Genomic DNA, 12759 nt, shown 5'->3' on the forward strand with positions numbered 1-12759 from the left:
AACGTAGGCGGAAGGTACATAGCGTTTTATCTGTATTCCAAATGATTTCATTCGTAAAGGTTTATTAATAGTACGCAAGGAATTTATGCTAGGTGCGATTTGGGAGGTCCTTTTAGATTTGAAGATATTACAGGTAAATGATCATTATATGCATGCAGCATTTAGCATTGTGGATTTATTGTCACAAATAATTTTACAAACACAAAGTCACAAATTATAATGAGAACAGCTGATCGAAATTAAATGTAACAATAAATATAACTCTGACAACTTTTTTGTGGAACTCTTGTGTATTTCGATATTATTATTTATCATAATATTCATTGCACCAAATATATCAGAAAGAGATGACACAGGTCTTTCAATTGTCCTGCTAAATTCATTACCTACCTCTATAAATATATTCGGATTAAAATTATAACTATCGAACAAGACCAAACTCAAGACTCGCCAAGCAAAAACGTACAAAGAGAGTCATAAAACATACTACCACACAAAGTAAAAAAGACATTACATTACAGAAAATTTAAAAGAATTCCAGCCAGTATTCCTTGCAATATTTAAGTGCTACAATCCCAAAAGCCTACTTCTTGCGCCGATGTTAGCCGCTCACTCCAATTTGTGTTAGGGCTTATTAATGTTCTGTAACATGCGAAAAACTCGCGACTACACACTCACTATTTACTGTAACGTCAACATTTTTCATTTTCGCGAGCCAAATATGTCTTGTTCCTTATAAAATATTTAGGTCGCACGATTTTCTTTGCCGTTCCAGGAGAATTGTTTTTTATGCACGGTGAAAGCTGTGAAGTTGAGATTGGTGTGAGTTATTTTGGTGAAAATAGCTTATTTCTTCTTTTATAGAAAATTCTTAGTCAATAATTTAAGTATTTTGTGAAATAATTAAAAGATTTTATGAATTTGCGACACGATCACCGTTTTATTTGTTTAATAAGATATTCTTTACATCATCACTCTAACCTGCACATGTCAAAGCCCTTATAATATGCCTCTATATATTATGTTTGTTATGAAAAATATGTGTCGTTACAATATTTGAAAAAATCTAAAATATTTTTCTGCGCTTAAATGAGAATCGTAACCAATTGCCGTACTGTAACTGCCTGAAAAAACAAACTATAATCAATGAAACGTTATTCCAACAGAGACCTGTTGCTAAACAAATATTCTACATTCCAGGAACTGTTCTTTGAAAAACAATTTATACCAAAAACGGGCCAATACAGAAACAAAACCAAATTCTTAATAAAAGCCAAACGACAAAAGGTCAAAAAAATCAAAGGGAATTTTCAATTATAAGAAAATACAATATAAAGAGGGGGTGGGGGTGTATTATCGCAAGTCGCGCTGTTAAGTAGTGACGTCGTGTGACGTAATGATGGCGAGACGACGAAACGTCGAATACCACGTCGGGTAGAGAGACCATACATTTAATTTTGAAAATAGAGGAAGTTTGGTATAAGTCAACAACATAATATATTTTTTTAAACACCTACTTCTTTCAATCTCTGCATCACCAAGGTAGACTGGTAGAAAAACCTATCTATATAAAGTTTAAAATAAATAATATTTATTACTATACTTTAACAAAAATTTCAAGTACAGTTTATGTGCTGTTGTACAAAAAAAATCTCATGTTTTTAATATGACCGTGACAATAGTGTAAGAGAAGGAATGCGCCAAGCTTTCATATTTATAAAGAAATATTTGCAAGTGGCTATCTCCAAAGCAGCACATATACCAAAACAAAATTCCATACACCAATCAACCGTAACCCCAAAACAAACCCAATAAATAACCCCCAATAATATTATTCATGGCCATCCTACACTGAAAGAGAATAGAGATCAAACGTCCCGAAACGTGTGAATCGAGTTAGTCAAGAGAGGGGGGGTTTAACCCCCAACCCCTCCACCTAGGGGTTGCACAAAAGCTCCGGAGCCGTCATTAAACACGAGCTTTTCCTGTACTAATGTGACGGACAATACTACCGGTTCTTTTTTGACGGCTCCCGATGATTTCCTTTGGAAAAAAAACTTTTATCTTTTGAATGTGATTTCGAATATAATGAGGACGGAGTGTTTAGATGTTTGATGGGTATTGCCGCTGGCTTGTTGTGTCTGGCTGTGATTAAGGATTTCTGGATGTAAATATAGAAAGGCATTCTTGTGTTATATTAAAAAGATTTCAAATATAGGAAAATATGGACACAAACGTTCACATTTCCTAGAATACTCGTGACGACATGCTTAATAAATTAAACAATAACAATTGTAAGTAAGCTCGATTGGGAACAATCTATTAAAAAGTCATGATGTCTCAAATTAACTAAACACCTCATCCCAAACATTATTGTCAAAAAAATAGTTTCGATAAAGCGAGTCTAATGTGGCTTTAGAAAGTAGTCAGAAAAATAGTTCTAACGAAATCCGCCAGGGGCGTTGATCAGTTTTTCTGTAATTTCAAAAGTTCTCGATGTTTGTTTGACAATCCCATTTTTTTCAGATTTTAATTATTATAAGGTTTAATAATAGCAGTATTATTTTTATTTTCAGATGTGATACAAGTATGGTCAGCGCCAGGTGGTATGACGCGGCTGCCGTGCGACCTCGCCGCGCCGGTCAGCGAAGTCGCCCTTATGTTCTGGTTCAAAGAGGGAGACAGAATGCCTATTTACACGTAAGTTAAGACTTCTGCTGTTGTATAAAGCTATTGTCTCTGCTATATGTGTTTTTCAGAAAATGTGTATGCAGACTTTAGGCATGTCATTAATGAGTTCAATTAATAATGAAGAAACGCGACTAGTAACGACATCCGAGTAGCTGTTAAGTTGAGAATGTAACAGAAAAAAAATATCACCTTTAAACACTATTTTTAAATACATCCTTACTAGCAAGTACCTAAAGATAGACATCAAAAATAACTTGAAAAATAGTTCTTGCGGAACACACTAGAGGCGCTAATCAATTATTCATACAACATTTACCCATAGGTAAGTTGTCATAAAACAACTCCACTATCAAAAATCATTTCTCAAATAAAATACGATGACGTCATTGCAGTTGAAATGGAGCGGTATCATAATAATAATTTTAATACACATACGTCAGAAAGTAATGACAATTATTCGTTTAATTGTCTTGGTTGTGAATGGCGGCGCTGACGAACACGCCCGGTAATTGGTCAGCCATCAATATTCATTGCGTACCAAATCAGTTTACTGCGGTAATATGCTTTACATTTTTTATATGATAAACTGTTATGGAGACGATATTTTGGATATAGATGATGGAGTATTTTGTCTATTAGTAGACTGGTAGTACTGAGTGTGATTGTTAAGCAAAAAATTTAGGGCTTGATTCCTAAACCGGGTTAATGCTTTCCGTGGCGCAAGATACTAAATTAATACTAAATAATACTAAACTGAACACTTGTCTACGTCGCTTTCATTGCTGAACTGCTGAACACATTTTGATAAATTGCATGGATGTTTTGGATATGTAGTGTCAAACATAATCTTTATAAAATAACACGCAAACGAAGTTGCATTTTTATTAGTCACTCATAAGCATTGAGAGATCGAGTTTATTTGCCATGTTCCGGGCATGTAACGAAACGTTTTTTATAATTTAGAATTAAAAAAAAGACCTAAAAGCATTTGGCCCTAACCGGTAACCAAACCCAACCACAGTTTCAGTTTTCTAAAGACACATCAACCAAATAAAACGACTACAATCTCGCTATATATTCGTATTGAAGCATGCACAGACATCTCTACATCTATTTGAATATAGATATTGTCACAGATCTCGATATGTGAACAATGGTTACCCATTCAGCATCTGGACCGGCCGCAGACGGATGCTACGTTACTTAATCTTGCAGATGAATCTGTATGTCACTTGGGTGAGCTTCATGTGTTATATAAAGGCTGTATATATGTATATACTGTGTTTATATATCTAGATTCGTAACTAAGTTGAGTTGTATAATAAATTGTTTTTAATTAAATTGAATTGTTCAATGTTTGACTTTTGGGTCTCTGCCTATCTCTATTGGAAAAAGGCGTGTTTTATGTATGTATGTTTGTTGTTGAATATTTTCGGCGTTTGAAGTCGGAAAATAATTTCATTTATATTTATTCAAATTAAAATTTATATAATGGAAGGCATGTTGAACGTCTTTAATTTAATCTGATACATGGAAAGTAGAACACAAATACAGTTTTTCATTATAAAATTTTTGATTTACATTTACACACTTACTCTTTCATCATACTGTAAACGCTGAACAGTTCAATAAATATAAATTTACAGAAAAGACATGCTTTACTTTCACGTTGTAGTCAATATAAATAATTCGTAATCACGACTCCAAAGTACGTGGCAAAAACCTTTCTCGAATCGTATCGTAAAACGTATAAGTAATAACGCGTTCTTTTATAATATATCTTAAAGCTCTTAAAGCATTACTGCGTTCATCGGCTAAGACCTAAGAACGCATTAAGGAGTAACGACGTGTTAGCCTGTCGGTCTGTCCGTCGTAAAAGTTTGCGTTCAATATTTACGACCCGAGACTCTGAGATAAGGGATTTTTTATTATTTGATCAGTTACTGAATGAACCATGTGTGATTTTTAAGTATTGAGATTGGACGTGTGAAATTGAGTGCTGTCTGAATGTGGACATAATGAAAATACGCAATGTGCATTCGTATGAACTTTAAGAACAGTAGCGCAATACTGTACAATCGGCACTATCGAGGAACGGGAATTTGACGTTTAAAATTTACGGCAAAAGTGGTTCCTAATACACCCGCTAGAGGCGCTGATCAGATTTTCATTCATACTGAATTTTCACATGACCCATATATTGGTGTACAAATAGATATCGCATTTGGTGAAAAATGTTGTCCGTTGTTTGTATGATTCTCCCTACTGCCGAATCATTTTATTAGGAAGTTTTTTCAATTTATTTTAGATTTTTGTGCTAGTTTTTAGCACGTATATTAAATTCAACTTCACAAAAAGTACGAAAGAACACAAACGACTCAAAACTTCATTTGTTCGAAAAAAAATCTCTTCCGTATTCACAAAGGCAACAAAAACGCACGCTACATACAAAAACGGCATAAGCAGAGAACTCCAATCAACAGGCAGGCTTTATTCCATTAGACAAATGAAGCGGGCGACGGGAACGGAACGAAATACCATAGCTTTATGGTGTGCTGAATCGACGTGAGATTATGTTGTATTTACTTATATGTTATGTTTAGTAAGATGCAAGTATTAAGACGATATTTAGACCTGCTTATCTATTATTCTAATATTGATGAATGATTTACAATGTTGAGAGTCTGATATCGAGTAATACTAATGTCTATTTTGTAGGTATCACCTGTAAAATTCTGCCATGGAAAGAACCGACATCTGTAATTTATGTGAGGTGTTTGTCAAGCGTTTTAACCTTATATCAACGTGCTTTACGTGTTTATCAACAAAAATTCTTTAAGAATACTGCTTGATCTAGTTGTAGATTCATTCCATGTAACTTTGACAGAAAAGGTAAGTATTTCGTTTCGTCATCTTGCATATTGTTGTTATTTATTTCAACTAAATGACAAGATTACAATCACAAATCGATCACTTTTACTAGAAAACAAACATCAATATGCAATCAATTCACATCAAACATATCACGATATTAAATAAAGCTATTGTCTTCCAACTGAATGGCTTAATCAGAGCCACAATAGGTAATATACATTATACATACCGTATACACGATGTATATATACATATTGTATAAATACTATATCGTTTGTATATTGTGTATAACACGATCTTACTTGATAACTAGATAGGGTTTGAACAGTGACGGGATACGGAGAAAGCCTATTTCTATTGAAATTAGCAATTTAGAATGTCTGTGAATGTTGTTGTGTATTTGTCTTCTGAATGTCTCGTTTCTGTGAAATTAAGGGGTTAGTGAGATTGTGAGGATGAATTGATAAATATTTGATGACATTACATTATATGATAAAAACTTAATACATGTATTTGCACTTCTTCGTTCTTATGGTATGGTTAGTGGTCAACCTACTGTCAAAGTTGTTCAGGCCGCCCGAAGGCCTTCGACGTGGCTTAACGACTGTTATTTTTATTGACAACAACCGGGACCGACGATTTACGTACCCTCCGAAGCGCGGAGACGCTCAGTTCAAAGTTTGCTTAACCCACATATCGTTTACCAACCAGTGAGTGCAACTGGCATTGCCCCCCCCCCCCTCCCTTTTTATTTACGTCAATACTAAAATACACATACATTCAAAGATTACAGAACAAAAAACGCAGCAAAAAAGTAAATTCCTTAAAGAAACTCGTGAAGTCAGAATCCGACCGAGAGTCGTCACATATTGGCACGTCGTTAAAACTTTACCACTGGCCTTATTCCTACTTGGAGTTAAACTTCTAGACCTGTTTTAATGAGTCAAACTGTAGGAAACTGATAATACGAGTACCGGGCTGACTGATAAATGAAATTTGGGAATTGGTTTTTGTTTGGTGTTACAACATTTGGGTTGTACAATTGCTAGACATATTCGAATTTGATGCAATTGATACAATGAACAATCTCGAAGGTGTAAGAACAAATCCACGTTTAGTCATTAACAGTGTTAGTCCCATGAAGAGGGAGAGAGGACAGGGTGAAAGCCTATTTCCATATACCAGGCTAGCTACTAGACACACCACATAAATGATAAAAGTCGAATAGTTATTTGCCCGACCCGGAAATCAAACTTCGAGATCAGCAGTCGAAAATACCAACCGCGTACAGAGGCAGTTCTATTTTGCTACTATTAGGTCGGGGAAAAAATCTTTTCGCATTAAAGTATGTATGAACTTGTAATAAATCTCTATGGCGTAAAGAATCACAAATAAGTACACGGTTCATTAGGTTTCTCTCAGTGAGCTCGTGAGGTATATCGAGCTTTATTGTGTAGAGAAAAGGTTTTATTACAAGTTCATACATACTATAATGCGAAAAGACTTTTTCCCCGACCTAATATAAAAAAAACGTAGGATAGAGGATAGAATACGTATCTTTATTGTAGGTATCATGTTGTTCAAGATCCTGTCATGAAGCAATCACTACTAATTGATTGCCCATCAATCGTAAAGTTCCTCGTAACTACAAATGAAAGTAAAATAAATAGGGCATTAAGTCACTGTGTTAGAGAGTGCGTCATAAATGCACGTAGCGAATGACGTTAGATTTCTATTGATGACAATTTATCCATAGATCTCTAGGTTTGAAATCTTCTGTGCTTTTCTAGTTATTATTGAATACAAAAACAGTTATTTAAATACTCATATTTGAAATGGATGTTTGAACATTTATCTACACATCACACTAAAATTAATTAATTTGGATGCGATTTTCATTGTTATATCCCAAATTAAATTAAGAAATAGTGCATTTTGATCTTTAGAATTCTTTTTTTTTTAGTTTCACCACATTTCTACGATGACATTTTATTTTTGAATTTTTTATAACTCTCAAAGCATAACAGGCATACTATTGCATTACAATATTATTGTGGATGGCGGATTATTATACATGTATAACATAAATATCAATTCTCTAACATTTCAAACCAATAATTTACAGTCGTATTAATCTGTAGTTAAAAATCGAACTATTAAACCTACTTAATCATAGTAAACACATACACCATCCTGTTTCCGACATCAGTTATCATAACCTCACGACACCAGTATATTCCGTGCTGTCGAACTCAACCCCCGGGCCATCAATCAAGTGATATCAACCGTCTGTATCTCCGCTTTGTTTATCATTAATATTGTGTGTTTAGGTTTTTGTCGCTAAATTGTTTACTGTGGTTTGTTTGACTGTATGAAATTAGAAATATTTTGGTGTTCATGTGAATTTTCCCATTTTTTTACTTGGTTTTATTTTTACCATAGTGCAAGTAGCACGATAATATAGCGGCGTTTGAAGGTCTGTCATGATGGGGTATGACACGAAACAGACAGTTTTGAAGGGAAATAGGGTAGGCCTTTAACCAGTAAAAATACACATAAAGGGATATAAAATAGAAAAATATTTTTCGAAATTAAGTGTAGTATGTCGGATATCCAATTGGTATCAAGTTTAAAAAAAAACTGCGTCTCTGTTTCTTTAAGCAAATTTTTAACAAAATTGATACAGTAATTTAGCTGTAAAAGCGCAGCAAACAGATATTATACATTTACATGCAAACATAAAATCACGATGTTTTCTCAGACCAGAGTAGGCAGAAAGAGACAAAAAATTGCAATTTTCATTATTGATGCCACACAATAACATTATGATTATTTGAAAGCATTATTTATGTGTCTTTCAAGCTAATTTCACGTTGCATTTCTTAATCAGTGAATGAACATAAGTAATGATTTGTATGGTCAGGTCGTAAATACGGGTGACAAGTTAGTGGTATGTAATAATTGAAATGAATTATCATTTTGGGATGGTGCTAATAACATTTTGGTTGCCACTAAACACTGTCATGTTTGAAAATTAACTTTGTGTCGAATAAATCTTTATTTAAGGTGATGATGATGAACATGATTTTTGAATTCGTGGTAGTATACCAGTTTTGAGTTTAATTTATTGTTGTCTGCATTTGAGGCGAAATTTGGTAATATGTCCGACTACTGATGATGAAGTGTCGAGTTCGATTCCTTTAGTATTTTCTAACTTAAATAAAAAAAATCTTAATAGTAGCCTGGATTTTGTAAACATGTCGTTAATAACATCTCTGCCTACACTTTCGTTCATAACAGGCGTTATATATTGTATGTAGCTATGTTTGTAAAAAGTAAGTAATTAATTTTTATGAGACATTACGGCTGATATTTCACAGATTATACGAAAGGATTCTTCCCTTAACGAACGAAATATAGACAAAATATTACCATAGCAGTTGTTTATTTAAATTATAACTAGATTAATCTTAAATATGTGAAGGTTAGTTGTAACAAATTAGCTATGTGAATACCAGTTGCGTTACAAAACTGTAACAATTAATTATATTCTGAGCGGCACTTGATGACGTTTGATGTTAAGATTTATGACTTGCTGGAAATTCGGATCTGTGTGTTCATTTGTTATGAGATATTATCGCGAGTGTTTCATTGAAGGGTTAAATGGAGATGCTGTGTGCACATTTTACCTATTTTTTGTATATGCTAGTAAGTAATATGAGCTGTGATCATTTATGAGACAGAATCTTCTTTTTTTAAAACTTAACCTGTATTTTTCATTGAATAAAATTACTTATTTTGAAATAAATGCGTTAGTTCTTTTTTTTTAGAATTAGACCCATAATGCCTAAGATACAGTAAGCTAACAATTTTATAAATTTTGTCACCGTTTGAGGGGCAGCGTTAAAGATGGTCACTTCTCTCAATGCATAGTTTGACACGATACAAAGAATGCTGCTCGCCAGATCTTTTGGATAACTTTGCTTTTAACACTACCACGAAAAAAAAATTATATTATTGGTAGATATACTGTATGACCAACGAATTGCAGTTTCGAGAGTAGTTTGATTTGCGTCCATTAATAATTTGTGTACCAAAAGATTAATGAGAAATCCCTCATTCATTAAACCGTTCTATTTTCCAACATTGTGATCTCAAATACCCAATACAAAAAGGTACAAATCCATCTAATTAAAAACCAATGTCGGCAACCCTGATTCATCCTTTACGATCCATTAACAGCTAGCGATTTAGTATTCACCCTGTGAGGGTAGTTTTAATAATGACGTCACGTTGTATTTGTTAATTACGGCCAGATCAATGAATGATGTGATGGAGTTGATTGATCTAATAGTCTTAATTGAGAAAGAGCTTAAAAAACGTTGTTTATTTATTAGAACCGAGTTTTTGAACTTTTGAATTAAAAATCTCAGTATAGTAGTTTTTATCGCCGTCAAATTGAAATTAAAATTTCTTTTAGTAATTACACGTGTTGGGACTGAGTAAGAGAAGATAGCAATGAGTAGAAGATGAAACATTCTAGAAACTATTTATGTACCACAAAACCTTCCAAAGATCTTTTTACTTACGAACGAAACATTATGTAAACACTTTCAGAAGGTTGCTCTATCTTTGGGAGATTATAATATTAATTCCATTATCTAACATTCATTACAAATCTGATATAGTTCAACCAAAAGCTATACTTTCAAACCCTTAAAATGCTCAAACCGTATAAAATTAACACCGAACCGACTTTAGGTCAAAATTTCTCTCCCATCCTAATTTATTCCATCGCCCTTATATCAACCGTGCTCACTATAACCTTCGTAGTCATATTCACCTCACGTATAAAAAAGCATTGCAATTTTTATAACACAAGCGAAGGAATAGTGGTACATTCTATTACACGGCCAGTGATAGGGGCCCCCTAATTGAATGGTTACACAATCGGGACGCGCAAAAATATCGGCTGGTTGCTGAATGCTAATGATGTTTTGGTTTCCGTTTTTTGGAAAAGATAGGGACTAGTTTTTGGACAATAGGACAAGACTGGTGTAAGTAACATCTTATCCGTTTATATTGGTGGTATACATGCTTTTTAATAAGAGAAATTCATGCTTATATTTTTTAAAAACATTCTAACTAATAGTGAAACCTCAAATAAAGAATTGAACCCGAAACCTCGTTATCAGGCTAGTCGATTAGCTTATGGTATAATCTGAGTTTTCAATTATCGTCCTGCCAAATTTCATAAAAATCTTTTTATTGATTCAGCCGGTATAGTGTACAGACCAAATTGGCCGTGTTTAGTCAGTGTAATTTAAAAAAACAAACTGATAGATTTCCACATTCATATTGAATTAAAGGCCTGAAGCTCCCTCATATCGGAAGGATATACATGCACAGCAATGGGCCTTTAATGGCTTAAATTTTTAATATGAAGTATAGATTACATTGCTAAATAATTATGTTCTGCAAAACTAAAATCTCAAACACTACAAAACTCCTCAACATTTTCAGTCCATTAAAATCTCCATCCAAATAAACGTAGTACAGTCGGATCGATATTCTGTCCGTCTCTCTACAACAATTTGTAAACGTCTTCGTTTGCTGTATTGCTTTAATTAATCTGTCTGTTTGTTGCAACGTGATATAAGGATTCTGTTACTAGTAATGAACAACGCTTGTACTACTGACCTGAATTTTGATAGTTATTTTAGTACAATTTAAGATAAACTGAATTTTGCGAAGGATTTTAGGACATTGTTTTACTTGGTTGCGTATTTGGCAAACGTTTCTGTCTCTATCATTTGCCATTTGAGTGTATGAGGCACCATTATCAATACACAAGCAGATATAATCTTGTTATGTAAATTCATGGCTAAACTGTTGAGCCGATTTTGATGAAGTTTAGCTTTGGGTGAAACCTGGAATCAAACATAATTTACTTTTTTCTAAAATAAACCTCTAAACTTTGGGACAGCTAGCTGGTGTTTTTAGGATATTTTCAGGCAATTTACTTTTGAAACTGTTTTAAAGTAACTAGTTATATTAATCTAGCATTTAACAAATATAAGAATTTCATAATAAATTAACGACTGAAAAATAATTTCCAATATCCCTATATAATAAACATCTCGTTTAACAGTTTCATTAAAGGCTCACTCCGACTACCAGGTATTTCTTCGGCACTTAGTGCGACAGGGTTATATTGTCAATTATGCAAGCTAAGTGCAGGTATGAAAGCTTTCATACTTTGAAGAACCTTTCCTAATTAGTGAAGAGTAATAAATCCTACAGAATTTTGTGTCAACGTTTGTAGTGCAATATTTTTACATACTTGGTGAAATAGTATTCGATCACACCATACAAATACACAATAATAAATTACAAGATTTGTGTGGGTCTGGTTTTACTTTGTATACGATGCTATAGAGGCGTAAGTACGAATACGTATTTTTATTACTATTTTGAATAGCTCAACACTAGATAAATATCTTGAAGCTTAAGTTCTCTTGTAATGTGACTGAATTCCACTTATGCCTTTGTTTTCCTTAGGGGTTCGATTTGTAAAAAGAAATTGTGGAGCACGATTTGCCCTTAAATTCGTGTTGCATTAGTCTTTGTTACTGTAATAACAGACGTAATTGTAATAATTGTGTAATTGTGTGATAAAAGAAATATTTATTACCTATACACTATATAAATTCTTATTATCGCAAACTGGTTTTCAAATAAAAAAGTTAATACAAGCTTATAAGTAACTTATACGTAAAACAGGTACGTTCAATTTAGAGGAATCGATGAGCAACTCATTTGTCAAAATTAGCGGAGTAGTTAGTTACACTTCAGTGATCCGTGGGGAATTTACACAGCTGCCACAACTGTGCCTTATAGATACATAAGTATTCACTTGTACAATTTTATACTTAGTACATCTAGATTTGCACAAACCCGCTGTGCAAAATACTGAGGTAATAAAGTACCACTAGACCCGAAATAAAGAAATAATTTATTTTTGTGTTCACAACAGTAAAATCTAACTGCACATTTAAGCAAGAAGTTATTAAATCGTGTTTCAAATTAAAACTCTAGATAGACCTATTCTACCTTTAGGAACTTACGTAACATATTTACATTGAATTAGACAAAAAAAATATGTAACTACCTGAAATTTCTTAATTAGCAGTT

General features: G+C 33.3%; 1 protein-coding gene across 2 annotated transcripts in view; it reads left to right on the top strand.

Moving 5' to 3' along the window:
- Positions 1 to 12759, top strand: part of LOC142980889 (protein turtle homolog A-like) — a 112636-nt gene that overhangs the window by 60972 nt on the left and 38905 nt on the right. For both annotated transcript variants that reach the window (XM_076126474.1, XM_076126475.1), the window contains exon 3: positions 2577 to 2700. In XM_076126474.1, the coding sequence (XP_075982589.1) occupies positions 2577 to 2700 (124 nt within the window). The remainder of the gene's footprint in view (positions 1 to 2576; positions 2701 to 12759) is intronic.

The sequence above is a fragment of the Anticarsia gemmatalis genome, chromosome 19 (genome assembly GCF_050436995.1).
Source record: "Anticarsia gemmatalis isolate Benzon Research Colony breed Stoneville strain chromosome 19, ilAntGemm2 primary, whole genome shotgun sequence".
In the NCBI taxonomy this organism is placed as follows: domain Eukaryota; kingdom Metazoa; phylum Arthropoda; class Insecta; order Lepidoptera; family Erebidae; genus Anticarsia; species Anticarsia gemmatalis.